This window comes from Apteryx rowi, unplaced genomic scaffold (assembly GCF_003343035.1).
Source record: "Apteryx rowi isolate R43461 unplaced genomic scaffold, aptRow1 scaffold_515, whole genome shotgun sequence".
NCBI classification, from domain to species: Eukaryota; Metazoa; Chordata; class Aves; order Apterygiformes; family Apterygidae; genus Apteryx; species Apteryx rowi.
In genome coordinates, this window is record NW_020450778.1 from 154,594 (window position 1) to 179,774 (window position 25,181).

At 38.6% G+C, this 25,181-nt stretch overlaps 2 protein-coding genes across 4 annotated transcripts; both read left to right on the forward strand.

The window, feature by feature from the left end:
• Nucleotides 1-920: 920 nt before the first annotated feature.
• On the forward strand, nucleotides 921-6,115 carry TMEM139 (transmembrane protein 139). Of its 2 annotated transcripts, XM_026080343.1 has the most exons (4): nucleotides 933-1,006; nucleotides 1,262-1,416; nucleotides 2,520-2,828; nucleotides 4,097-6,115. In XM_026080343.1, the coding sequence occupies exons 3-4, from the start codon at nucleotides 2,581-2,583 to the stop codon at nucleotides 4,503-4,505; spliced, it is 657 nt and encodes a 218-aa protein (XP_025936128.1). In that variant the 5' UTR covers nucleotides 933-1,006; nucleotides 1,262-1,416; nucleotides 2,520-2,580; the 3' UTR covers nucleotides 4,506-6,115. The 2 variants fall into 2 exon arrangements, with proteins under 2 accessions (XP_025936129.1, XP_025936128.1); XM_026080344.1 differs by lacking the exon at nucleotides 1,262-1,416 and having other exon boundaries at nucleotides 921-1,006.
• Nucleotides 6,116-6,923: 808 nt separating this feature from the next.
• Nucleotides 6,924-24,334, forward strand: CASP2 (caspase 2). 2 transcript variants are annotated; one of them, XM_026080341.1, is made up of 11 exons: nucleotides 6,924-7,008; nucleotides 7,352-7,502; nucleotides 12,089-12,256; nucleotides 13,186-13,261; nucleotides 14,733-14,827; nucleotides 16,363-16,539; nucleotides 16,728-16,856; nucleotides 17,614-17,704; nucleotides 21,496-21,645; nucleotides 21,740-21,849; nucleotides 22,487-24,334. In XM_026080341.1, exons 2-11 carry the CDS (start codon nucleotides 7,353-7,355, stop codon nucleotides 22,619-22,621), a joined length of 1,281 nt encoding a protein of 426 aa, XP_025936126.1. In that variant the 5' UTR covers nucleotides 6,924-7,008; nucleotide 7,352; the 3' UTR covers nucleotides 22,622-24,334. The 2 variants fall into 2 exon arrangements, with proteins under 2 accessions (XP_025936126.1, XP_025936127.1); XM_026080342.1 differs by lacking the exon at nucleotides 6,924-7,008 and adding an exon at nucleotides 7,032-7,106.
• The last annotated feature ends 847 nt before the right edge of the window (nucleotides 24,335-25,181 follow it).

The following is a 25,181-nucleotide window of genomic DNA, read 5'->3' on the forward strand; positions in this document are numbered from 1 at the left end:
CGTGATTAGACACTCCCCCCACTCTGAACCTTCTCTCTCTTGGCTGTATAAATCCTATTTCTTCAACCTTTTTTCATTTGTAAAATTCTCCAGCCCTTTAATCATCCTGATGGCCATTCACTGGACCCTCTTCAATTTTTCAATTTCCCTCTTGAACTGGGAGGACCAAAACTGTATACAATATTTCAGGTATGGCCTAACACGTGCTAAGTAGAGCAGAATAATCCCATTCTTTGATCTGTTGACTATACACTTGCTGATGCAGCCCAGAACATGGTTTGCCTTCATTGCTTCTCAGGCATACTGCTGACTCCTGTTCAGCTTGCTGTTCACCATGACCACCAGATCATTTTCAGCAGAGCTGCAGAGCAGTCAGTCAAACTCCAGTCTGCATGGCTACTTGCAATTATTTTGTCCATGCGTGACTTTACATTTATCTTTGTTAAACTTCAAACAATTCTTGTTGGCCCAATCTTCCAGCCTGGAATTTATTAATAATCTGTCAACAATCTTCATATTACAGATAAAAATGAGCTGCAGCCAGCTCTTGGAGTTAATTCACACTCATTGTTTGAGAACTTCCAGTGATTTTCAGACACATACTAAAGGTTCAGATGATCTATAAACTTCAAGAATATTTCAGTACCTGTCCTGTTGCTTATCTGTATTCCTCATTCCCAGATATATCTGAGAGTAAAAACAATATTAATCCAGCCCTCTGCAAAATAATAACCTATTGCCTCCTTTTTTCCTTTTGTTTGTAAAATCAAAGAGGGTAGAAAGCAACATCTGACATGCAGCAGCCAATCAGGACAGAAAAAAGTATAGATTTATATTTTACAGAGCTCATAAACAGACTTATATGGTGGCCATGTGATGTGGGCTGGGCCCGCAGTCCTTCCTGCTTTGTAAGGCAGAGATCAAGATTCTTCTGCTGTGCCAGGAAAACAATCTTCAGAACAGTTTCTCTCATTAAAGGAAAGCAGACCAAACAGATCTCAAACAGGTAAGCACTCCCCGACTGTTCACTCTGCCCTTTTCCCCTAATGAGTTTCCTGCTTTCATGGGATGGATGTGCAAATCGAAAAGCTGGAAAAAGAGAAGGTACGTGAAACTGTTTTGTGTTCAGAATCTGGAAAATGAGGTTCTAGTTTCCCATGCAAAACTAGTGTAACAGGATCTTTCTGTGGTTTGGTACATTCCCATATTTACTAGTTTCCAGCTTTTATTTTTAAAAGAAATCTTCTTTGTCTCCCTATAGGAAAACTCAAAAAAAAAGGAAGGGAGAGTTTTTTATTGGCACCCCGTCTTAAGGTCAGAAGGGGAAGTAGCAGGAACAAAAGAGATTTCACATTTCCCTGTGATGAAGGGAGAAGTTAAAACATGATTGTTCCTACCTACCAAAAGCTCTCTCTGGTGAGTGCATGCTGAAAGCCAACAGTAAAAAAAAAAAAAAAAAAAAAAGCAACAAGGTAATATGTTCAGAAAGAATGTGTCTTTCTGTAGGTGGCATGTGTGTATATATATATTTATGTATTTCTGCTGTATAAAAGGGAATGCATTTAGTGAACAATAGAGAAGAATGTAATATGGAATTATATAAAACTATTTTTGTTTGGAGATGCATATTCACAAAAAAATGTATCTGTTGTGTTATGCTCTTTTCCCTCAAAGGGGTCTTCTACAATGGAATTTATACATACACTAGTATAACACATGCAAGATGACTCCTTAATTCTGCTAATTCTTGGATACCACAGATCACCGGTATTCATTCCATATCCACTGTACACAGTGACGACTGTTGTCTTTTACAGAGATGGGATTTTGAATGAGGGGCAGAAGGGAGTCTGTCAACTGACAAGGGCTGAGGTGCCCGAGAACAGAATGATGGGAAGAAGCACATCAACAGAAAAGAACTGAGCATATAGCCAGACAGTCAAACATACATCCACATTTCTCAAAAACAGACACAACCCAGCTATATCCGGAACCTAATGTTACTGTTGTATTGCTACGCTAAGGTTAGCCCTCCAATTCACCTGTGCAGAGTGCCCCATTAAGAGTGCTACCTTTCTTCCAAGATCTGAGCCATTATCTGAATGTTCTTTATGCAATGCAAAAACATCCTAGAATAGACCTTTTAAATTTATTCTGAGTTTTATCTTTTATGGTAACATCAAATCTGCACCCTAGACTTCTCTCAGTTCTGTTAAGTGACTATACTTTTTCAGATAAGCCTGACAATAAATGCTTGTGGTCTATTTATGCCTTTTATGTCTTGCAACTGCAAGTCCAAGCATTCCCATTATTTAATATGCATTCCTATATCAAATTCTAAGGGCAATATATATTTACATTGTCATGTATTTACACACAGATTTTCCAGGCTTATTATGTATGTATATCTGCATGTTCTCATGATGGTATGTACTTAAGTATATATGTTCTTATTTTGGTCATAAGAACATCTTTGTATCCTCATGTTTTGTGATGAAAAATTATTCTGTCTTCCACAGATGTCTGTCCCCTTAGCCGCCCATCTGTCCTCCATTGTCTGCTACCACCATCCATACTACCATGTGGTTAGAGTCACACTGGAAGAATATCCGCCAAACCTTGTTGCTTCTTTTCACTGCTGCTCTTCTCATTGGGGTCACCATGCTAGCCATTTCATCTAATATCAATCCAGTAGGCTATTTCTTCCTAGGTGTAGGAGGAGTGTGCCTGATGGGCTATTTGCTGAGTGTGTTTGTCGAGTGTTACCTGAAGCATCAGCGCCTACATGATACAAATGAGAGATCTCCTAACAGACAGAGCCAAGCAGGGTAAGAAGCAACCCCTGTTATTCCTCTTACTTTAACCTTCTCTTCTTAGATAAGACTGCTATATATATTGTTTTGCTGCCCTTTCCCCAAGGAACCAAACACAAACTCCATTTCAGAGTACAGAAGTTCATTTTAGGGTGTTTTTCTTCATTATCCAGGTAGAGCTTGCAAGCGTCTATGTCACTGACCTCCTATATTTTGTCCAATATAAATAGTCTGTTCCCAAGGGGAAGAAAATTTCCAAGACTAAACAGATCCAGCCCCCCTTTATCTTCCCTTGAGTAATCGAGCCTTGCCCAACAATGAGTCAGACAAGGAAAAAGGAAAAAATGCTGAGGTAATACTCAGTCTTAGCTGGTTTACTTTTATAAACTTTATTTCCAAAACAACTGCTCCTCGGCAAAATTTTACAAAGGAACTTGTAACTGGGTGCGTTTCCATTCTTAAAAACCCAACTTGACACTAATAGGTCCTGATTTTGAGAGGCTCTGAATACTCCCGAATTCTTTTGGCTTCATCTATGTTTTCAGATATTCTGTACCATCTAACCTCAATTTACCTACTGTAGTTAAAGAATTTAACTTTATTTGCATCTTTGCTTGCCTGTCTGTATAATCGAGGATAACCATTATCCACATCCGTAAACTGCTCGACATTCTCAAATAAAAGTTTTTGTATGAGAGCAAAAATGCTACTACGTGTTTACTGTTAGAAATAATACATAAAAAAAGTTTCATAGTGCATTTTCCTAGTTTAGGTGTACTAGAAGAAAACTTGTATCTATCTATTCAAAAATATGACCTAAAAGTGAAAATGTCTCTAAAGTAACATTTTTCCTCTGCAGACATTCTTTTTAACACTGAATGGAAAGTCCCTCTTTAAACTAAATGAAAATACTTATTTTTCTCCACTTACATTTTTAAAAATAAATGAATGTTTGTCTAATGTATTAAAATAGAGATAGAACAGGAAAATCCTGTTTTTATTCTGAGAAATAGCACTTAGTAATTCTTAGTAATAAATTTTAACTGGTGGCAGATTTTAAATGAGGGGATATTAAGCCAAGACTAGAGTACTGGATTGAACAGTCTGGGTTATCACTTATTCTGGTAAGTGTAGGAAAATATCATATATCAGACCACATGAGATAACAAGTCCTATCTATTGTTTGTAGCATAGTCCCTATTTTACATTACCCAGACTGCCTGCCTATGCATAAAATAAACAAATAAAAAAGTTTTACTGGCATTCCTCTCTTTCATGCATAGGGTGAATGCTGCCTATGAAGCACCTACCTACGAGGAGGTGATGACTATGTCACCTCCAGCAATATGGACAATTGCATCCAATCCAGGCACAGTGCCCTCACCACTGAATGAGCCTCCGCCTTACAATACAGTTATTGAATCATCTGTCCAAGAAGAGACTGTGGTAGAGACTCTCAGGGTCTCAGTGCCAACAAACACAAGGTGCACCTCTGAGACAGACAGAGGCTCCAGGATGCACTTGCAGCTGGTGCAGCCCCCCAGGTTGCAGCGGTTTGTTTCAGACATCCATGAAGTGAAAGGTATTGAAGACAGGTTTGAGCCACTGGAGCCACTTACTCCACCACCTGCTTATGAGAGTGTCATCAATGATGAGATCTTTGAAAATGCTTTCCAGCCCTCAATATTATGATTAATTCCACCTTCTATGAATGCAGGACCAAATCCCTCACCACAACGCAGGCTGCACCTGGAGGGAAGGAGAAAGAGATGAGTCTTTTTCATGCCTGAAACAGTAGAAGTTTGTCTTGCCATTCTTCGAACCAGAGATGAACTACAGACATAGCTTCTGATTTCACTAGAACCTTCATGCATGCCCAAAACAATACCACAGTGCTTTGTCCTGGCAGAAGATATAGAAGACCACTAGGAAAAAAAAGATGTATGATATACAGCAGCAATTCCGAGCCTGGGGATACCCCTTTTTGGAGGAGGAGAGTGGATCATGGGAAGAGACAAGGTTGCCAAAGGATTGCTGAAGAACTGTGGGACGTAGCCAGGACAAGCTGGCTTGGAAAGGACAACAGAAACAGCAATAAGTAAGAGGAAGATAATAGCAGTTTCTCTCATGCAAGAGAGGCCAACAATGGGACACAGACACATACCCTCTGCCTGGACTACCGTCTTCCCAATTTTACAGGAGAAAGCATTTCTCTGTTGTACTACAGGCCATCACAGATCACTCTAGATACTTTATTGTCATCATGGCTGATGTGTTTGCATAGAAATGTCAATGTTGTTCAAGTTCTTGGTAACAAACCTATATGCGGATGGTTTTGTTTGGAAAGGCCCAGTCACTCTTCCAAGGCCAAGTTAAGACTGCAGCAGAGAGCACCTGGGAACAACAGTCATGAAGCACTTGTTATCTTTGTCATGATGGCTCTGGTCTGAAGCCAGGTCCTAGCTCTCACTGATTAGTGATGCTACACTGTTTTTTAAAATAGCTGAGTCAAACTGTTAGGTTCTGAACTGTTAGAGCTGAAGTGGTCTGCAGTATGCAAAGAGACATTCAAGTCTGGTGAATGTCCAAATAAAAACATGAAATATGGAGGTCCAAATTTCCTTATGAAAGAGAGCAGCAATCATCACAGCCTTGGAGTACTGTGGAAAAAAAGATGAAGCAAGAAAGAACAGCAACAAGGCTGTGGTTAAGTGCAGCCATTCAGTACCATATGCAGAGCATCCAAATATCCAAAATAGCAAAAATTCTTATTGAAGTTAACCATGAAAAGTTTTTGAATGGCTTTGATTCAGCAAGGTGACATTACACTTGACCAACATTTTGTCTCATATGACTGCATCATTTTTAATTCATACCAGGAACCATAAAGCCATGGGCTAGGAGCAAATACATTATTTCCAACTGTTTGAGTCTTTATAGTTCAAAAGAAGATGACTCTGTTTGTTATAAGTAAACAGGACCATTAATGGTGAATATTAAAAATATCTGATGGTATCATCAGTTTTTCATCCTGTCAGAAACACTCCACAAAATCATGACTAACAGCTGCTTGCATTCTGCTTATTTGATAACCTTGGCTTAGAAAGAGGAGAGGAATTCTATTTCTAAATCTACAGCTGAATCACTTTAGTACCATTAATGACAAAGCAGCTATGATATCGCTATCATTAAAGTATTACAAGAGAAAAAAAAACTGCCAAGAGAGACATCATGATTTTTTGAAGGCTAATTATTTCATTCATGCTTCAGAACACACTCTCTCTCACTCCACTATCAGCAAAACCAAGAGAACTAATCACAATTAACAGTTAAGGGTAGCAGCGTACCATAAGGGCATAGAGATTTATGGCCTAGGTTGGGCATTCCAGGATCTTTCTGGCTGCGCAAATTCCTAGGAGTCAGGAAGAAACACAGGCAACCAGCAGAGATAAGAGCTAGCCAAAAGAAAGATAAAAAGATATCTTCAGTTATGATCAACAGGATTTTTTCTTCAGCATCTGAGAGGGTTAGTTAAGCATTTCAACTTGTGCTAAATTTTAGCATGCACCAAGGAACAACAATCTGAAGCTTTACATGGCAAGAGCTAAAAATTTGTTTTCACTAAAAGGATGCTTGCTTGCTTTTCCCTTTCTCTTTATTTCAGCTGTACTCCACATGCCCTGTATCCTGCCTTTCTTCCTCTTATTTACTCAATAACACTGAAGTCCTTTTTTGATTTCACCTGATTTCTGCCTAACAAAATGTATGTGACAACTCCAAAAACATACAGAAATCAGAGAAGCAGTATGTTTGCAAAGCAGCATACCTGTTAATTCTATTTGCACGCAGAACCACTCCTACTAGTCTTCTGATGTGCAGAAACGCAACGGTGGGGAGGGCCAAGGCGACGCTCGGGAGCACCAGGCAGACCCGCCCCCAACGACCGCCGCCATCCCGCGGCCGGAGGAGCAGCAAAACCTCCCTCTCCTCCCGCCCAGCACATCACACCAAGCGGGCACGCCAGCGCACGCGCACGCAGACTGCAGAGCCGGTGACGACAGGCTAGTTTTGCTTGGCGCTTGCACAGGGCGGGGCTCCGGCGCAGGCGCCCGCCGCTGCCACGTGACTCCAAGGAAGCTGGTCGGGCGGTTTGAATCCCTGGGGCAGCAGGGAAAGAGTGCGCGCGCGCGGGGAGGTGAGTGGCGGGAGGGGCGGGCGCGCGCGCGGCCGTTTGTCCCGGCCGGTGCCTGGCGGCGCGGTGCCGAGGTGGTTTGCCACGGGCTACGGCGAGAGGTGGGCGCAGGGCCTGTGTGGCCTCGGCAGCTGGTGGGGGGAAGCGCGCCGTTCCCCGCGGCAGCGGCGGCGATCCCCGTGGTGCGGCCGGCGGAGACCTCTTCCGCCCGTTGTCGGGCGCCTCCGGTCCTCCAGCAGGTGGCGGCTGCCCGCGGAGACAGGCTTTTCGCTCCTGAGCGGAAAGTTGGGCGGGATGGTGTCGCTCTTGTGGTTCAGTTTGGTTTTGATCTCCCCTTCTCTGCCAGGATGCTGGGGGCGTGCGGCATGCAGAGGTGTCAGCAGGAAGCATTAAAGAAGAACCGGGTGATGCTGGCGAAGCAGCTGGTTTTGAAAGAATTGATGGAGCATATGATAGAGAAAGACATCATCACCACCGAGATGATGGAAGTGATACAGGTATGTAGGTCATGCTCGGTACACTGCTACTTCTATTCCCAGTTAAGCTCAGTGTCGTTCTTGGAAGTGGCAACATGGTAAAACTCATATATGCGTTACCTGCATATTTTAATCTGATTACATTTGGAGAACGTGCACAGCAGCAAGGGTGTGTTTGCAACACGTGAAAGGATTGTATGCCTCTCGACAATATGATTATGGTTTGAGATCTACTAAATCACGGAACTGCATGGGGGCCTGTAGTTGTGGCAGGCTGCACTTGATGAGTCAGGTAGTATCTTTTGGTCCTTAGCTGTCATTTTGTACCTCTATTTTTTTTCCATTTGTAAAAGCAAGAATAATATCTGTTTCCAAAAGAGTCTTGTGAGAAAAAGTAAACGAATATATTATAGCCAGCTTGTTGTGGTACTTAAGCTACTTTTATATAAAGAATTTATATTTCATGTGTGTTTTGTAAATTGCTTGAAGAATTTTTGAAGGGAATGAGGAAGTAACTTCCTGATGAATTTTGACTCAGTATGTGTCAAAAGATAGCACAAAATTTCTCTTGCAACATGTTGAGGATACCTGCCAAGGCAGTCTTCCCTGAAATAGTTCCAATCCCTAGTGAAAGAAGACAAAGATACAGCAAGATAGTGAAGAGCAGAGGATGAATCAAGAACTGATGATGTGTGGCTGGTCTGTAGAGATGTTCCGTTGTTGGCCTGCAGTCAGTCACTGAAAGAGAAACCCTCTTGAAGCGGGGACAGTGCCAGAAGAAATAGTTTTGGGAAAAATGCTGCTGTAGTTAATAAGGTTTAAACTGAGAAAGAGAGGAGAAGACTGAGCGTCTTTTCCTCCAGGTATAATTAGGTAAAAGGGAATGCAGCAATACTTTAGACAGTACGCAGGAAGAAAGTGTTGTGATGGAGAAGTCAGGTAAGTGGACCAGCTTTATGGGCAAATTGCACATGATACTATGTATACTCATAAGGAGTAGCTTAAATATATATGAATAGCAGCATCAGTCGGAGCAAGAAAATAGAATAACTTAGACTACTGATACAGAATATGAAGCTGGAAGTAACAGCATAAATGTTTGGGGGGGGATGGAAAGGAGTAGAACAGTGGCAACCTGTAACAATAGTAATGCAAAATGTGCATTGCACTAGAATGACAAATGAAGGTAGAAGTGGCAGGATACTACTGATGATAACAGTGCAATAGACAACAAATAAACAAGAAATAACATGAATAAAAAATGATTGCTTGAGTCAAAAACAAGTTATCTTCTTTCATTCTTCTAGGGTAGTTCTGTGAATTTCTTATAATCTCCTGCACTCTGGGTCAAATGAGAACAAAGGTCTTAGGAATACTGTTAAGGAGAACCATTCCCGAAAAATGTATTCTGACATTAATGGTGGACCTTAGTGGAAATGGGAAGAGACAAATGCCACTGTGTTTGATAACAGAGCATAGATTTTCCTAGATGTTGTAACTGAATGGTTCTCTGTATCCTTCCTCCAAACAAATAGTCATGGAATGAAGATCTGGATGAGTTATTATATTATAAATCATCCTATCTTAAAAATCTCTCAGTTGTACTGGTCATGTGTTTGTTCCATTTATATTAAATGGAAGAATAAACAAATTGGTTCTGGAAACAGTTTATAAAAGTCTACCTTCTTTAAATGAAGTACCACAAGAAAAGTGAAATAAACTGAGAAGCTCAGGTTGCTAAAGAAAGCCTGGAATATCTTCAAGTATGAGCTGCTAAACCAATCCTGAATCTGTATTACAAGTAAGAAAGAGGTGGGAGGGAAGGAGACTGTTGGAAGAACAACTGAAGAGAAAGTGACTGAACTGGATGAAGAGCTCATAAGGCATGTGAAGAGTAAGTAAAGAGTTTATATGTGTAGACTGGAGAAGAATTAATAAATAGAAGCAGCTTGGATGCCAAAAGAAGAAATGGAGAAAGAGTAAGCATTGGCAGGAATGAATTTGAATTGAGGCATCATAAAAGATACTAGACAAAATGAATATTTTCAATCATAATATTTTTTGAAAAGAACAAAGAAAGAATTTGGACCTACTATGTAGTGCAGATGAGGTAAATCTAATCATTATCTAGATGAAGGTCCTGAAGAGAGATTTCAAACACAAAGGCCAAGCAAAGGTGGACAATAAGAATAAAATGTGAAAGTGAAAACAGCCATTTCTAAGATGAAGTCCAAAATCCACTTCATCAGTGTCCTCTTGTCAGGGTGTCAAATGTACTTCCAGAGCTCTGGAAGAGAACTTCAAAATTGCAGTTATGATGGCAAGGGTTTTGTTTTCCTTTTGAAACAAATTGAAGCCTCTATAATGTAATTGTGGGTTAGTAGGTCATGGGGATAGGGATATCTAAATGCTTTATATTGGTTACTAGATGACAATGAAGGGATCAGTGGCTTTGACAAAGTGGCATAAGATCAGTTAGGATATTTGTCAAGGATGTATCCTGTCTGCTTAGATCTTGTATGTATATTCTGGCTCAATAACAAGACTAATACTGTGGAATTTTGATGAAGAATTGAATTCAGAGTATGTCTTACAACCAGTCCATGTTTTACAGATTATCAAATTCATCTGTAGGCATGAAGGTGAATTAAGAATGTATTAGAAAACAGAATGAAAGAAATCTGCTTTAAGAAACTTTTACTCCTGAATATTTGCTGAACATTATTTAGATTAACCCGTAACAGTGGCATTAATGTAGAAGTTACATGAGGAGGTACTGCACTTTGGGTATTTAAGGAACCATTAAGGAAGGAGTTATGCAAAGGCTGATTACTATACATACAACCTGCAGAATATGAACATTATGGAAATATAACTTTTCAATTAACCTTAAGGTCCAATTCTCAAGACAACTCGTGTTCTCAGTTATGATTTATGGCTCAGAGTCATAGACTATGAAGATGTACAAAGTGAAGAAGATTCATGATCTTGAGCTTTAATACTGTCATAAACAGCTGCTGGTCTATTAGAAAGGAAGAAATAATTAATAGGTCCTTTAGAATATCCGCTGTCATTTTACTTTATTAGGGAAGATAAAATTCAGAGGGCTTACAGCAAGATACAGGTAAATGGAGCTGGTTATCTTCTGTGGACTAATAGAGAAGTGCTTACAGGAGAGAGAGGCAAGTATTTTTGTACTTTTTTGAAAGGTATAGGTGAGAATATTGTATGCAATTTTAGTCAGCAGTGTTCTGAAAGACAAAATTTCTGTGGAAACAGGAAAGAGTACTTGTATTGTCAAAGGGAAAAGGCCATAGTTATAAGAGGAGGCTAAAAGAATGTGTCTTGTTTACTCTAGCAAATGAAAACTGATTTATAGAAAATAATTTGTTAAATAAGGGAAAGGACAGGAGAACACTGAAGTCAAAGGACAGTGGCGAATAGGTTCATGAGCATTAGACCAACATGATTTTGCAATATCCTTCTAAACAATATGATGGGACAAAAGCCAAACTACTTTTAAGATCAAGCTTGATAAATTTTATAAAAGGGACTCCATGATGTAAAATCTTCTGTAGCAGTGGTTTACATATCAGACTCGAGGCTTTTCTCTGATCCTATGTTCCTGTTATTGCTAATGTTTTAAGTACTTTTAGTCATTTGTTCTGTGTAACTTATCAACCGTTTCTTATCATCACCAAAAGAGAGATCTTGGATTTAAGTGACATTGTTAATGACTACAGTTGTCAGCACTATTGCCTTGGTTAACCAAAAAGTGTAGGATGAATTCCATGGAAGTGAAAAAACATGCTTTTTGGTACACAGTATTTTAGTACACAGTGTTTCATTATATGTCAGATTTCACAGGGATGACTACTATTTCATAAATTACACAATTCTTTAACAAATGTTCTGTTAATATTCTAACAACTAAAATTTCCTGTGGATGTTTTACAGATATATAGATAGATAGATAGATAGATAAATATCCCTATCTATCTATCTATATATCTGTAAAACATCCACAGGAAGTGGATTTTTTATATTTTTATATATATATATACATATATAAAAAAACATATATATAGCAAGTGGGGGGGTTATATATATATTTTTTTCAGTGTTGATTGTTACTGTTTATTGTACAGTACTATAAATTGCTTCATTGCTCTAAATCTAACACTCTATACATGTGTAGTATCTTTTTGGAATTAACTGCATAAAACAAGTATTTTACTTAACACTTTCTGAGGGATTTGTACGTGAGTGCAGGAGACCATAAACAAGCTGTGCAGTAGCGGAAAATGTGGTTTGGGACTTTGTGTATTAGAGGAAATAGAAATTATACAGACATTAACTGGAAGTGAAAGTTTAGAGATGAGAGGATGTGTTACTATGTGTGGTCATGTATGAAGTGCTGTCTTGCTATGTTGTCGTATACTCTTCCCTCTTAAACTAACGTGAACAGCGGGGTGAAATGAACTAGGAAAAACTATTAAAAAGCATCTGGCACAGTTAAGCACGGTGATGGAATATTTACTTGAAGAAAAAAGATTTGTGCTGGGGTGTTTCTGTGAGTGTAGATTCTGTTTCTTCTCTGGATCTAGGCCAAGTCTGGGAGCTTCAGCCAAAATGTGGAATTCCTCAATTTGCTGCCCAAGAGAGGCCCTAATGCTTTCTCAGCCTTCTGCGAAGCTCTGCGAGAAACCAAACAGCAGCATCTGGAGGAAATGATCTTGAAGACAGAATCCAACTTGAGCAATGGGGTTTCAAGGGTACAACAACTTTAAAAATAAAAGGATGGGCTGCATTTGGGATTGGGTATGAGCACAAAGGGATGGTTTTTAAATGTTAAAAGAAATGAGTGTGTACAAAGGACAGAGTGGCTTTTATTAACAAATTGAAACTTGCAATAGTCTGAGGTTAAAAAGAGGGGAGAAGGAATTGGGGAGGAAGAAAGTTTTCTCGCATTCTTATTGATGTCACCAAGAACCTGAAAGCCAGAAAGAAAATATTGTTTCTAAAATCTTTCAATTTGTGTTGAAAGATTCTCTTAGTAGAAAGCTACTAGTCTGATCTGTTGAGGAAGAGAAGGACTTTTCTTTCCTAATTTTGTTTTTCGTTTTCACCTTTTCATTATCTGCAGTTGTTAACACTGGACTAAAGAAAGAATTTAATAAAGATTCAGTATTCTCAGTGCATTGACAAAGATGGGAACTTGCAGTAAGCATATTTCATACTAAGGAAGACCAGATTTTTTTGAGCAGAGAAGTTCCCTTATGAAAAATGTAGGCTTTCTCAGACTACTTTTTCTCCTTTTTTAAATTGCATGTTTCTGTACAAACATGATGAAATTTTGATAGCAACCTAAAAGAATCATTAGACAGATGAAGTTTTGGCAAAAGGTTCTGAGATTAAGGATGCACAGGGGGGATCTGATACCTCAGTGTAATGTTTCCCTACAGGGGATATGAGTAGCAGTAGAGATAAGCAAAGGCAGGAATGAATTTTGCATTGAAAAAAAAAAATAGCGCAGCTGTCTTGTCATAATCCATTTCATTTGGATGTGTATTATGTTTGAAGTCATTTATGTATGTGTGTAAATACCTATCTCTCTGTTCCATGATACTTACAGCCTTGTGCTATGGAAAAAAAATAGAAGACTTTTGCTAATGATTTCATGGATTTATTGGATCTCTTGTAGCTGGAACACTGTTATGGATCATATCTTCCATTCCCTGTCCATGAATCATGTAATTCAAAGAGACCACGCTGGATTGGTGAGTCACACATGACACCATGAATGTTTGACTGGCTATTTGTTTGGTTGCCTATCTCAATTTTAGTGTCGTATCTCAATTTTAGAAGCAAACTTGCCACCACTTTGCTCATCCTCGTAATAGAAGTTTGTCAGTGAATTGAATATATTGTGAACGGATGTTGAAGGCAGAATTAGGCAAGAAAAAGATAGCGGAAGAGCATAGTGGGAGAGAGAAACGATCAGTTTCTATCAGCTTCATTCATTTATACTTATAGGAAACTTTATTACATAAGCAAAACATGTCAACTGTAAAATTTCAGATTTTCAAAGTTTTTCTTCTTTCTTTAAGATTTGTAAGAAACAGTGGCTAACCTAGGTAGTTCTAGAAGTGTAGAAAAATTAATACTGGTTTCTAGCAATATTTTGTAATTTAGTTATACTTCTTTCTTAGCATATAAGTTTAAGTAGAAGGCGTTACATAGGTTATGTGGGCCCAAAACAGATTTTCAACTTCCTTTGAGTGCAGCAAATAAGCATTTTTTTAAGCAGGCATTTGTGACTTAGATCAAGGAACTAGTTGTTGGAATGCATCACCTTGCTGGTTGTTATGTTGTCTCTGGTAATACCTGGAGTACTAATGTTCCCTAATCACTTCTTTAACTGGATGCTGGTTACAGGGAGCTCTTTCTGGTATTAAAGAACAAATGTCTAGGTTTTAAAGGGGGGGGGGTTAGGTGCAAAGATTCTTTTTTTAGAGCAGATGTTCCTTCAACAGAGAGCTATGTTCAAAAGGCTGCAAAAGGATTTCAAAGGAGGTCATGAATGTTAGTAGCTCAGTTTCTTCAGGACAGGAGAATGAGTGTTTGTCTGCAAATGAAAATTAATTGATTCTCATTCCCTCATCTGCTTCTGTCCAGAGGTAAGGGTTGTTCAGACAGATGAACTAAAAAGGGCATTGCCCTGTATAGAAGTTAGAAACATCTAGTTTGATCACTTATACGAGTATTCAGCATAAAACAAGCAGTGAAATTGTATCCAGTGAGAATGGGAGGTCTTTTATGAAAGAAAAAGCATTATTTTGTTTGAATATTTCTAGTAATAGTTAGTCAACCTCACTGTGAAGGGGATGGGATAGAGTAGAAAACAGAAAAGTGCAGAACTGTAATTTTAGGTGTGAATACTGTTTGCATAATCTGTGCAATTGAATTTGCTAGGCTTTAATTAAAGTTAAACCACAAACAGGGCAGCAAATTAAAAATATAAAGAGTAGAAAAAGTAAGTATACCATTTGAGTAGTCTAGCTTTTTCTGTTATGTTTCATTGTGTGTCTGTAGTCCCTGGTCAAGCAAAATTTTTAGAGGTATGAATAGTATAATACAGGAACATGCCTAAAAGCACATGCTTAAGATTTTGTAGCTTAGGACCTTAATGCAGAGGCTTTGCGGTTAGAATTTTTTTATTTTTGTTATTAATATGCGTGTTTCACACAGAACCAGTGGAACGTTCCTGGGATAATGGAGATGGTCCCCCAGTTCCTCCAGTGAAGCGCTGCACTCCAGAATTCTATCGTGATCACCAGCACTTGGTAAGTAGTTGATAGACAAAATCTCGTCAAGATATGGAGTGTTTGGATATATCAACTGAAACAACACTACTTACTACTTGCTTGGAAGCATATGCTTCGCTGCAATGTGGATTAGTGTTGTGCCATCTGTGTAACTGAAGTGTTAACCAGTCATGTTCCATTTGATGTAGTTCCCACTTATAAGTGTCAAGAAATTTTGAGAAGGACTGTGACTCTATACATATCTGTGCCTCTGTTTTTTATTCATGAAGAACTCTTTGAAATGTCTTCTGTTTTTTGTTCTGTGTTTGTAAGTTGCCTATATTGTTGCCTCATGTTTATCTATCTGTATCATTATCTACTTTGTCGCTTGTTCTTCTCTGTGCTGAGACACTCTGCAAATGACTGTAAGATATTAGGACTGTGTTTCAGCTTGCTATCACAGTCTTGGCTGTTTTAACTGCCAGCTGGCTTAGGAAGATTCTCTCCTTAGACACAAGAACCAGATCAGAATTCTGTTTTGTACCCGGTAGAACAACCTGGATCGTCTTCTCTAGTTGCAGACATTGTGTAGATAGTGTAATTATGTTTTGTTTATTCTGTTTGTAATGCATAGGTTGGGGGGGGGCATTAGGAAGATGAATCATTTTGTGTAGCAGGACAGCTTCTTCTAGTAGAGATACACAATGTATTAACACTTAATGCTTCTATCACAGATTATACATGCAGCAAAACAGATTTTTTTAACTGTCTGTTGGGGAGGCCTAATTGGGGTGCATCAGTATGGGCCCAACTTGCCTATTTTTACATCTGTCTGTGGTTGCACCCTATTTGGTATCCTCTTTCAGTATTAAACTTCATTTCCAGTTGAAGGCAGTGTTAGTAACCAATTTACTATCAGTTTGCTGTTGTTAGAGTGGAAGGGGCAAGGAGGAACTGAGTTCAAAGACACCTTCCTTAAGTTAGTTTTTTCTCTATTAACGTTTTTTTCCAGCCTCATAACTCTCAGGATCAGTGATTGACAATCTCTTGCTGTTACAATTGCACTCGTGTTATTTTACATTTTTACCTGCTCCGAACAGCAATTAAGAAATGTTATCTAAAATTTACATAATGTCCTAAGGTTGTTGATGTTGATGTTGACCAAAATATGTGGGGTCATGTTGGGGGTGTGTTTGGGGGAAGGGGAGGGAAGGGAAGTTAGCAAGACCTAACAATTTGAAATATAAAATCTGTGTTTCTGTTAAGAGGGGAAATAAGGCAAGCTATTACAACATCTTAATAATGCAACTTTACAGGGACATCAGCTGCAGAGACTTGCAGAAAGAGCTGCCTTAGGACCCTTTGCAATATAAACATTTGATAAATTTAAAAAAAGAAAAAAAAAACACTTCCAAAATTTGACCTCTGCTGCTTTTGTGCCTTCTCAAACTAGATATCTTACAGATTTTCAGTAATTAAGCAGGTATGCAGGGATTGCTATTCTACTCTGAAACTGTATTATTTCCTTGTGCAGGCTAAATTTACCTATATTAAACCTTCTTTGTTCTTCTCAGGCATATAAACTGATATCAGAGCCACGAGGCTTAGCACTTATTCTCAGCAATATGCATTTCAGTAGTGAGAAGGACTTGGAGTACCGCTCAGGGGGAGATGTGGACTGTACTGCACTGGAGATGCTTTTCAAGCATCTTGGGTACCAAGTGACTGTCTTTCATGATCAAACTGCACAGGTAAGTGGGAGATTGCTTACCTCACAACACGTATTATTACGGAACAGATGTCTTTTGTGCTGTAAATTTGGTGTGTTTGTTGGGTTTGTTCCATAACAGGCAGGCCATTTTTATTTATCCTTGTACATTCACCCATTTTCCCTGTGCAAATATGGGAATCATTAAACACTTTTTTTTCTCTCTTCCAGGAGATGCACAGTGCATTGCAGAGATTCTCTAAGCTGCCAGATCATCGGGATGTGGATTCCTGCATTATAGCCTTACTTTCCCATGGTGTGGAGGGTGGGGTTTATGGCACTGATGGCAAACTACTACAGGTATATTCCTGTGACCGATGTGCTCTAGATTCCGTTGTTACTTTCCTAGATGTAAAGAGAAAAAATTAGGAGGGGAAGTGATGAGGAGACTGAGGATCTACTTTTTTAAAAAAGGAAAAATAAGAGCATGTGAGAAGCAAAGTGTGGGGGTGCTGTGAGAGATCTGGAAGATAAGGAATGGTGTAGAAATAGGGCAGATAGGAACCAATTAGTTCATTCTCTCCTCCCATACAAGTACTAGTGTGCATCAAATGAAACTAATGGGAGTAAGGTTGAAAATAAACAAAAGGAGATGTTTGTGACACAGTGAATAGTTGACCTGGGAAACTTCTTACAAAAAAATGTTAAGAATACAAAATATTTATATGGGTTCAAGAGGAGACTGGACATCTTTGTAGGTGATGCTGAAAGTTACAAAATACATAGAAAACACCCAACTCAAAAAGTTTCTGAGCTAAAAATGTTTAGAGGCTGGGAGGGACAGTATTAGAGCGATCTGTCAGGTATAATTGCCCTGCTTTTATACTCCTTCCTAGGTATTTGTGTATGGCCACTGTCAGACACAGGATACAGAGCTGGATGGACCTGTGGTCTGACCAGTGTGATTGTTTGGAGGGGAATTAAATAAGTGAAATAAAGGGGAAAATATCAAGAGTAGTGAGGTAATAACCAAAATACAATGAAGTAAAGTGAGCCATTTAGGTTGCAGCTCACAGAAGGCTGCAGTGAAGAATACTTACCTTATTTCTTCTCTTAGTTGCAGGAGGCTTTCCAGCTCTTTGATAATGCAAACTGTCCAAATCTCCAGAATAAGCCCAAAATGTTCTTTATTCAGGCCTGCCGGGGAGGTGAGTGCCCAAATACTAAAAGCCATGTATTTGGCATGCCATTAAGGCTCATTTGCACACATACACACCCTCACATTCAACTTGCTGTCAACTCTCCTCTTTCAGGAGAAAAGCTTCTCTCAGGTGTAAGTGGAACCCATATTCACCTCCCTCTGCCCTGCTGCTGCCACTGCATATGTTGCTCTGTAAGTGTCTTTCGCTCTGCATGAGGTGTGTGCATTGACTTGCAGACCCCAGAGCACCTTAGTAATGGAAAGCCCTGTCATATTCCATATCATATGCTGAAGCTTTCTCTTGCTATGCCTGAAATAGAGGTAGTGAGGCATATGGTGTTCTAATTACAGCACAGCATGGAGTGGTACATTGGCACTGGAATCTTGTCTGAGGTCCTGTCTTTCTCTTGATCCTAGATATGTTGCATCTCTTGTGGTGGTGTTTCTTGAGTTGGCTCCAAGTCTTTTTCCTTCCCCCTGCCCCTTTCCTGCTCTCGCAACCTTCATCTGACCTTTCCTTATGCCCTTTTTCATATATTATTGCAGTTATAGAATTCTTTCCTTAGTTCTCATAGACTTGTGGCTTTTTTCACTCTTCATGTTCCTATTGTTTTTTATCATTTCTACTAATTATTTTGCTCCTTTTGTAACTAAATATGGTGTGTAACAAACTAGCTTTCAGATCTGCTGATGACTAAATTTTTCCCTGAAATGTTTGCACTTTTTGAGCACTGCTGTGAAACTGCAGATACTCCAAAGAGAAGTTCTGTCATGGAAAACTTTTTTTTTTTTCTCTTGTGATAGAGAAGCCTGAAATATCCTTTCTAGTGTGCATGCTTTTCCCCCTTCTCTTCCCTTGTCCCTTGCAATTTTCTCCCTTCTTTTTCATTTTTAGCTGAGCTTTATATTTTGTCCTCCACCGAAGTGCACATTTCATTCAACTGTTATCTACACAAGTTTAATTCTAATGCAGAAAAATTCTAATCTCTACAATAAAAATATTTTAGATATCAATAAAAATACTTGATCATTATAGCATTTGGGAATATTACAATATATGTGTTTACAATATGAATTTAATGTGATTGCTTTCCTGATGTTATTTAACTGTCAGATATTCTTGAAGAGAAGTGAATGTACAGTCTCCTATCAGTGTGGAAATACGTGTAATAAGCCAGTATTGGCAGCTTACCTAATTGTTTTTTTGACTGTAATGTTACCACAGTTGTTCTGTCCACATAAACAAAATAGGCTTGGCCTTCCTTTTCCCAAGAAGGTGTCAGTTAGGAAAGAGTAAGAAGCTTTCTCTACAACACGCTGTACACTGGGATATTGCAATAGGCAAACGACTGAGACTTGAGCAACTGAAAGGGAAAAATCTTGTAGTTTAAAGAATAAACTGCCTTTTATTAACCTTTCTTGTAAACTTTCATTAATAGTTGGAAGGCAAAGCTACTTGTGAATTAAATAAGCTGCCAACAAAAGTGTATAGTTTCTCTAGTTAGCATTCAAAGGTTAGACTAGCCAATACTGCTTTCTTAAAAATTCATATTTAAAAGGCTATAAAAGTAGTCTGAGAGATTTTAGATTAGTTATGAATATCTTAATCCCATGCGCATTAGCTGGAACCAGTTGAAACAAAATGGAAATGCATAGGTTATTCTTTCTCCCTAACTATATGTAAAATAGTTGTCTCTCTTCTATTAATAACACATTCAAAAATGTAGATAAAGAAGAGCTGGTACTACTTAATTTCCAAAAATCCTTTTGCCAGAGTCTACTAAAGAATTAAAGTAGTCCACTTATTGTCATGGATCAAAAATTGGTGGCAACAGAAAGCAATGGAAAAAGACAAATAGTCGGAGTTCACTTCATTTCAGAGGCTTTAAAGCTGATTAGCTGCTGGGGTTAATATAGTAGATAATTCAAAAAAATGAAGAACTGTGGCAAATGATGGCAGATGTGCAGTTGGCAGTTACTTAAATCAATCAGGGCAAGAAGGGTCTGTGTGAGGAACTTCAGGGAAATACAAACGGGCTGGATCAGTTTGCATACCAGTTACTGGTGATATAAATTAGAGGTTAAGCATTCAGAAGAATGACTTGATGGCATTAATTGTTTACACTTTTCAATTAACATTGGCAAGTGAACTGGGATGGTGTTTGAAGAAAAATTAATAATGACTTCTACTTCTTCTGAAGCTTTGATCAAAAACACTTTGACTTTACACTTTATGGGATGATGACAGTGTGGATAATATAGTTTCATTATAAAATTACCTGTGTCATCTTATCTGAAATAACATACATTATGAACAGTACTCTAAATGTTTAAGAAGGCATAGAACTAAAATGGTTTGGAGAAGTGTGAGGAAAACCATGAAAAAAAAGTGTGGTGAAAACTCCTTAAAGAGAGGATGAAGGTATTCATTAAATCTTGAGCTGTAGCGCCTTAGTTGTAGGCTAAATCTAGCCTGTCTATAGTCACATTGCTCCCACTTCTCCTTTTATTCTGGAGGAAAAGAAGAATGACCTTGCCGCCCTATGAACTAACCATCCCCTGTGCATAATTATGAGCTGCCACCAGCAGTACTGCTTATATGTGGGAAGAAGGGTTAGAAATGCATTTCTTAGGCACAACCTAGCAACTAAAACCTAGAGCCATCCTAACCAGAAGGCCTCTGAAGTGAACACTTAACACTTTTTAAACCTAAATTCTGGCCCATGCTATTAGGAAGAAAGGAGAATAAGAGATTTTCATCTTATAACACAAGAAGAAAGGACAAAATCATATAGAAAGTCTGTAAAAGCTATTCCTAATGTAGTTTCATTTTTATTGCAACATACCTGGACTGTTAAAGTTATTGCAACCAAGCAGTTATTCTAGATTAAAATGGAAACTGTTAACAACCAATTGAGAATATCCAGAATTGTCATAATAAATCTAATGAATCCTGGAATCACAGAATCACAGAATCACTGAGGTTGGAAGGGACCTCTGGAGATCATCTAGTCCAACCCCCCTGCTCAAGCAGGGTCACCTAGAGCACATTGCACAGGATTGCATCCAGGCGTGTTTTGAATATCTCCAGAGAAGGAGACTCCAAGGACATTAAATGTTCTCCAGGTTTTAAACTAATGTCCACATGTGCTAGAGATCTCTGTCTTTAGTGTTTGGGGTCAAATTATTTTGCATTTTCCTATTGCAGAATTTATGCTTCTCATTGAAGCAAGTGATATTATAGGCAGGATTTTGAACTAGATGAGTTATTTGGTCTGTGTTTTTTGATTTTTCTTGTGCATATATCTTAGAGACTAAATGTATAGTTCTGTTTGAGTTCTGTAATAAGTTGGTAGTTAGCATTGCAAACTAGACTAGACATTTTTGCAATTTCTGTGATATCAAAAGTGGGAAAGAGAAACTTTTAGGGCTAGGCATCACATCCTTCATGCTTCATGAAGAACGACCAAAAACTTTTGCTTTGTCGATTACCCCTCAGTCTGCATAGGAAGGGAGGGAAGAAAAATCCAATCAGCATGCATACTAACAGTCACATCAGGCTGAACAGGTTGAGCACTTGTTGGTATCTGCATTAGTTTGTGCAGAAGAACTTGCAGATAAGTTTTAAAAACAGCTGAAAAAGCTAATAGTTCGTGCAAAAGCTGTCTGCTTTACAACAGTTGTGGGATTGCTGACCAGGACTCAAAGATAATGATGGAATACAGGAAAACTACATCCTAGAATTTAGGATAATTTCTCCCCTTCCTTTTTTTCCCCTCCTCCTCATTGTTCCCCTAGATGAGACAGACCGGGGAGTGGATCAAAGAGATGGGAAAGAACGGTCAGATTCCCCAGGCTGTGAGGAAAGTGATGCAAACAAGGAAGAAAATCTCAAGCTACGTCTGCCTACACGGTCTGATATGATCTGTGGATATGCTTGTCTGAAAGGTACTAGGGAGAGGCCCTAGTTCTTGGGGCCTAAGGAGGTTGCATTTGTCTGTCTTCCCCCAGGAACTTCATCATATACACTCTTTATTCTCAGGCACTGCTGCCATGCGAAACACCAAGCGTGGATCCTGGTATATCGAGGCTCTCACCTCTGTGTTTGCAGAGGACTCCCGAGACACTCATGTAGCTGACATGTTGGTGAAGGTGAGCTAGAGTATCTTTCCTGTCCCACATTTACCAGGTTTCTCAAGAGCCCTCCATTGGTTCAACTTGCCAGGTTTAATCTACTCTTAAAGCAAGTGTTCTTGTCCTATTCTTTGCGAAACAATTACTTTCTACTCCATTAATGTACAGAGAACTTCTTGTCATAGTTATTGCTAGCAGTTAGGTAGAATTAATGGTACGGTTCCACAGCAGTTTAATCAAAGTAAAGAATGGTGTGTTTCTTTGACTCCTTCTCTTGTACTTGTGTGACCATCTGGTGAATTTATGAGGAGAATTAATCTGGCTTAAAAGGAATCACTTTTCTTGTATAGCGATAATTTTATTTTTCAGATAAGTTCATTCCCTGAACTGGCTCACCATATAGCCGCGCAAGCACTTGGACTAATACAAGGGAAAGGTTAAGAATATGGGGGGAAGTCAGCAATGTGACCATGATAACCTGATCTGCTGTGGAACTGCACCCTAGTTCTGAATGCTTCCTGTAGTTTAGAAAGGCAGTATACAGGGGACTACTTGATAAGTCAAATAAAATAACTTATGAGTAAGGCAGGTGATGACACTTTCCTTACTTCTGTTTTATTAATTATTCCAGTAATTTTTTTTCTCTCATTTTTAGGTGAATAGACAGATCAAACAAAGAGAAGGTTATGCCCCAGGCACAGAATTCCATCGCTGTAAGGAAATGTCAGAATACTGTAGCACACTCTGTCGGGACCTTTACCTGTTTCCTGGCTACCTGGCACGAAATTAACCCTGCCAGTTCTATTGGAAGAGTTATACTGCCAAAGCTGAACTCTTGAGTATGGTTGTCTACGTTTCTTTTCTTGCGGACTTTGATGTCAGGTGCCCAAGCAAGGAATGCTTGTTTATGTCTGGCTAGGCCAATTTTTGAAGTCTTTTTCTAAAATAATCTGGCAACTATTGGTAATCTGATTCAATTCAGGGTTTAAAGTTGTAATGTCCTGGCGTATTCCATATGTATAGATGTTGATGAACAGATCAGAACTGGAACTAGGAAGAAGTGGCAACATCCTTTGGAAGGAGACATAAGGGTATTTGTAAGCAACATGAATGCAAAAAAGGAAACTGACTATTCATATAGATTTTTGGAAAAGTCTTTCTGAAATGAAAATTATTCATAAATTGCTATTTATGCTTTTATATCAACATTTTTAAGTAATTTTGCTTGGTTCTTCATGCAGCACAGTCACATCCTGTGCATGTTAGAAAAGGACTCCCTTGTGAAAGAGAATCCTTCTCCTTTCTAAAATGCTACTGTTTCAGTACTTGACACTTCACAATTCATCACTTAAAGTCTAACTTTGCACATACTCCTTCTGTAGCCAAGTTATCAGAACCACAAGACATCCCAGGTTAGCAGGAAAATAAATGGAGTTACTGGACTCCCTGTATGCGGGAATGGGTCTCCATAAACTGCCCCAGAAATAGTTTTGAATCTAGAAATTCTAGATTAGCTCCCCTTGGTCCCAAATGTGAGCAACGGTGTAGAGTATCACTTTGATGAATTAGTTTGCCATTGTAGCTACATGTCACAATAAATACAGCATTCAGACACTCCATCAACTTCTCAGCAGTCTATAAATTGCACTATATGACTGAAACCCCACAACAGTGTACAGAAGGATCTTGTCTTTTGTTTGTTTAATTAACAAAATTATTCAAGGAAGCTCTTTACAGTCTAAGCATATTGCTTGGATTATTCATCATTGCAGTTTGTTTCCCTTTCATTTAAAAGGGAAGAGTTTCACATTATGATCACCCTTATTCTGTGAGTTTTCTTCCTTCAGCCATGATCATTTAAAGCTGTTTGTTTAGCCAGTATTGTTTGCAAAGTGTCACTATAACTGGTCAATCAGAAATGCAGTGGCATAATCCATCACTTCTTTTGGAAGTTTCCTACGCATTCTCTTCATACTGTAATTTGCCTCATGTCCTGTTTCAGTTGCTGCCATGTAATGTGATGGGGGAGATGGGCATTGTTCTGTTTTGTGGTAGCCTAAATCCTGATATACTGGATTACGTACTGACTACAGTCTGTATACTTGAGTCTCTGTCTTCTCTATTCTGTCACAGTAGGTTGACAGTTCCTGCCTTGTTCTTTTTATGTAAGTGTGGCTTTTTTTAATCTGTGTTTCAAGATAGAAATGAATAGGAAGCACAAAGGGATGCAGTTTATCTTGCACACAACACGTGATAAGCAGATCTAGGATCATACTTGCCAATGGATGCCTTACTCTAATGTTAAGATACCAATTTAGGGGTGTTGTTTCTCCCTGGAATATAAACATTTTCTTCCTGAGTGCTCCTTCTTTGAAATGGTAAGAATTACCTTTCTGTAGGATTGCATCAAGTTGCATTATCACTGCCACTTTCGTATATACTTTTTGTATACCTATATTTTACTGCCTTGAGGTGTCAAAATAAAGAACTCTTGTTTGATTAATCTGTACCATATCTTCCCTTTGGAGAACTATATCTCTGCACAGAAATGAAACTTCTGTATAAGGAGAATTTTGCATAATTTCTTAAGATAGTATCTTCCAGAGTTCATGTTTGTTTCTTTATTTTGTTACATAGTTAGTAATTTGAATGTGGCATGCCTATTCTGATGGAACACACACATCCTTACAACAGTGCTCAATCAGGAAGGAATGTGTGTTGATGGGTACCCAGTACATGGGGTCCTGCAAAATCTTGAATAAATTCAGGATTATTAGTGTATCTTTGTAGAAAAACTGTGATTAAATCCCAATTGATTATACTGAGAAAGTAGACATAAGAAGTGTCTTAATTATTCTCTGTTTTCATATACCTGTTTCTGTGAAGTTACAAATAATAGAAACATTGCTCTGAATGCATTTTGCTCTCACCATATATCATTGCCATAACAAGATGGTATCTTGTTTTTCAAATCCACACAGTGGTGCGATTCCCTGCAGACTCAGATGGTGCTTGTAGGATGCAAATAAGGAAGCTGAATGAAACCAAGTCCTTACATGAGTAAAGAATATCTTTACTCCAGATACTAGTCTCTTGTGCTTTTGAGTGAGTGTCAAGAACAAAATAGGCAAAATACACGTACCCTAGTGTTGTAGGTAAAAAAATAAAATAAACAAATAAATAAATAATAACTTAAATTGTGAACACTACCAGGCAGCAGATAATAGGGTTTATGTGTATGTGTGGGTGAATGTCAGAAACTGAACTTTTGAACTCTCAAGCAGAAGCCTGCTACTTACTAGCTGTAACCAGTTTGGACTGGTTGTAAATTTTGATAACACCTGAACTAA

Coding starts and splice junctions, on each gene's coding strand:
- TMEM139 (XM_026080344.1), top strand. CDS start 2,581: ATGTGGTTAGAGTCACACTGGAAGAATATCCGCCAAACCTTGTTGCTT. Junction 2,829..4,096: donor AACAGACAGAGCCAAGCAGG/GTAAGAAGCAAC, acceptor TTTCATGCATAG/GGTGAATGCTGCCTATGAAG.
- CASP2 (XM_026080341.1), top strand. CDS start 7,353: ATGCTGGGGGCGTGCGGCATGCAGAGGTGTCAGCAGGAAGCATTAAAG. Junction 14,828..16,362: donor ATCGTGATCACCAGCACTTG/GTAAGTAGTTGA, acceptor TGTTCTTCTCAG/GCATATAAACTGATATCAGA. Junction 16,540..16,727: donor TTCATGATCAAACTGCACAG/GTAAGTGGGAGA, acceptor TCTCTCTTCCAG/GAGATGCACAGTGCATTGCA.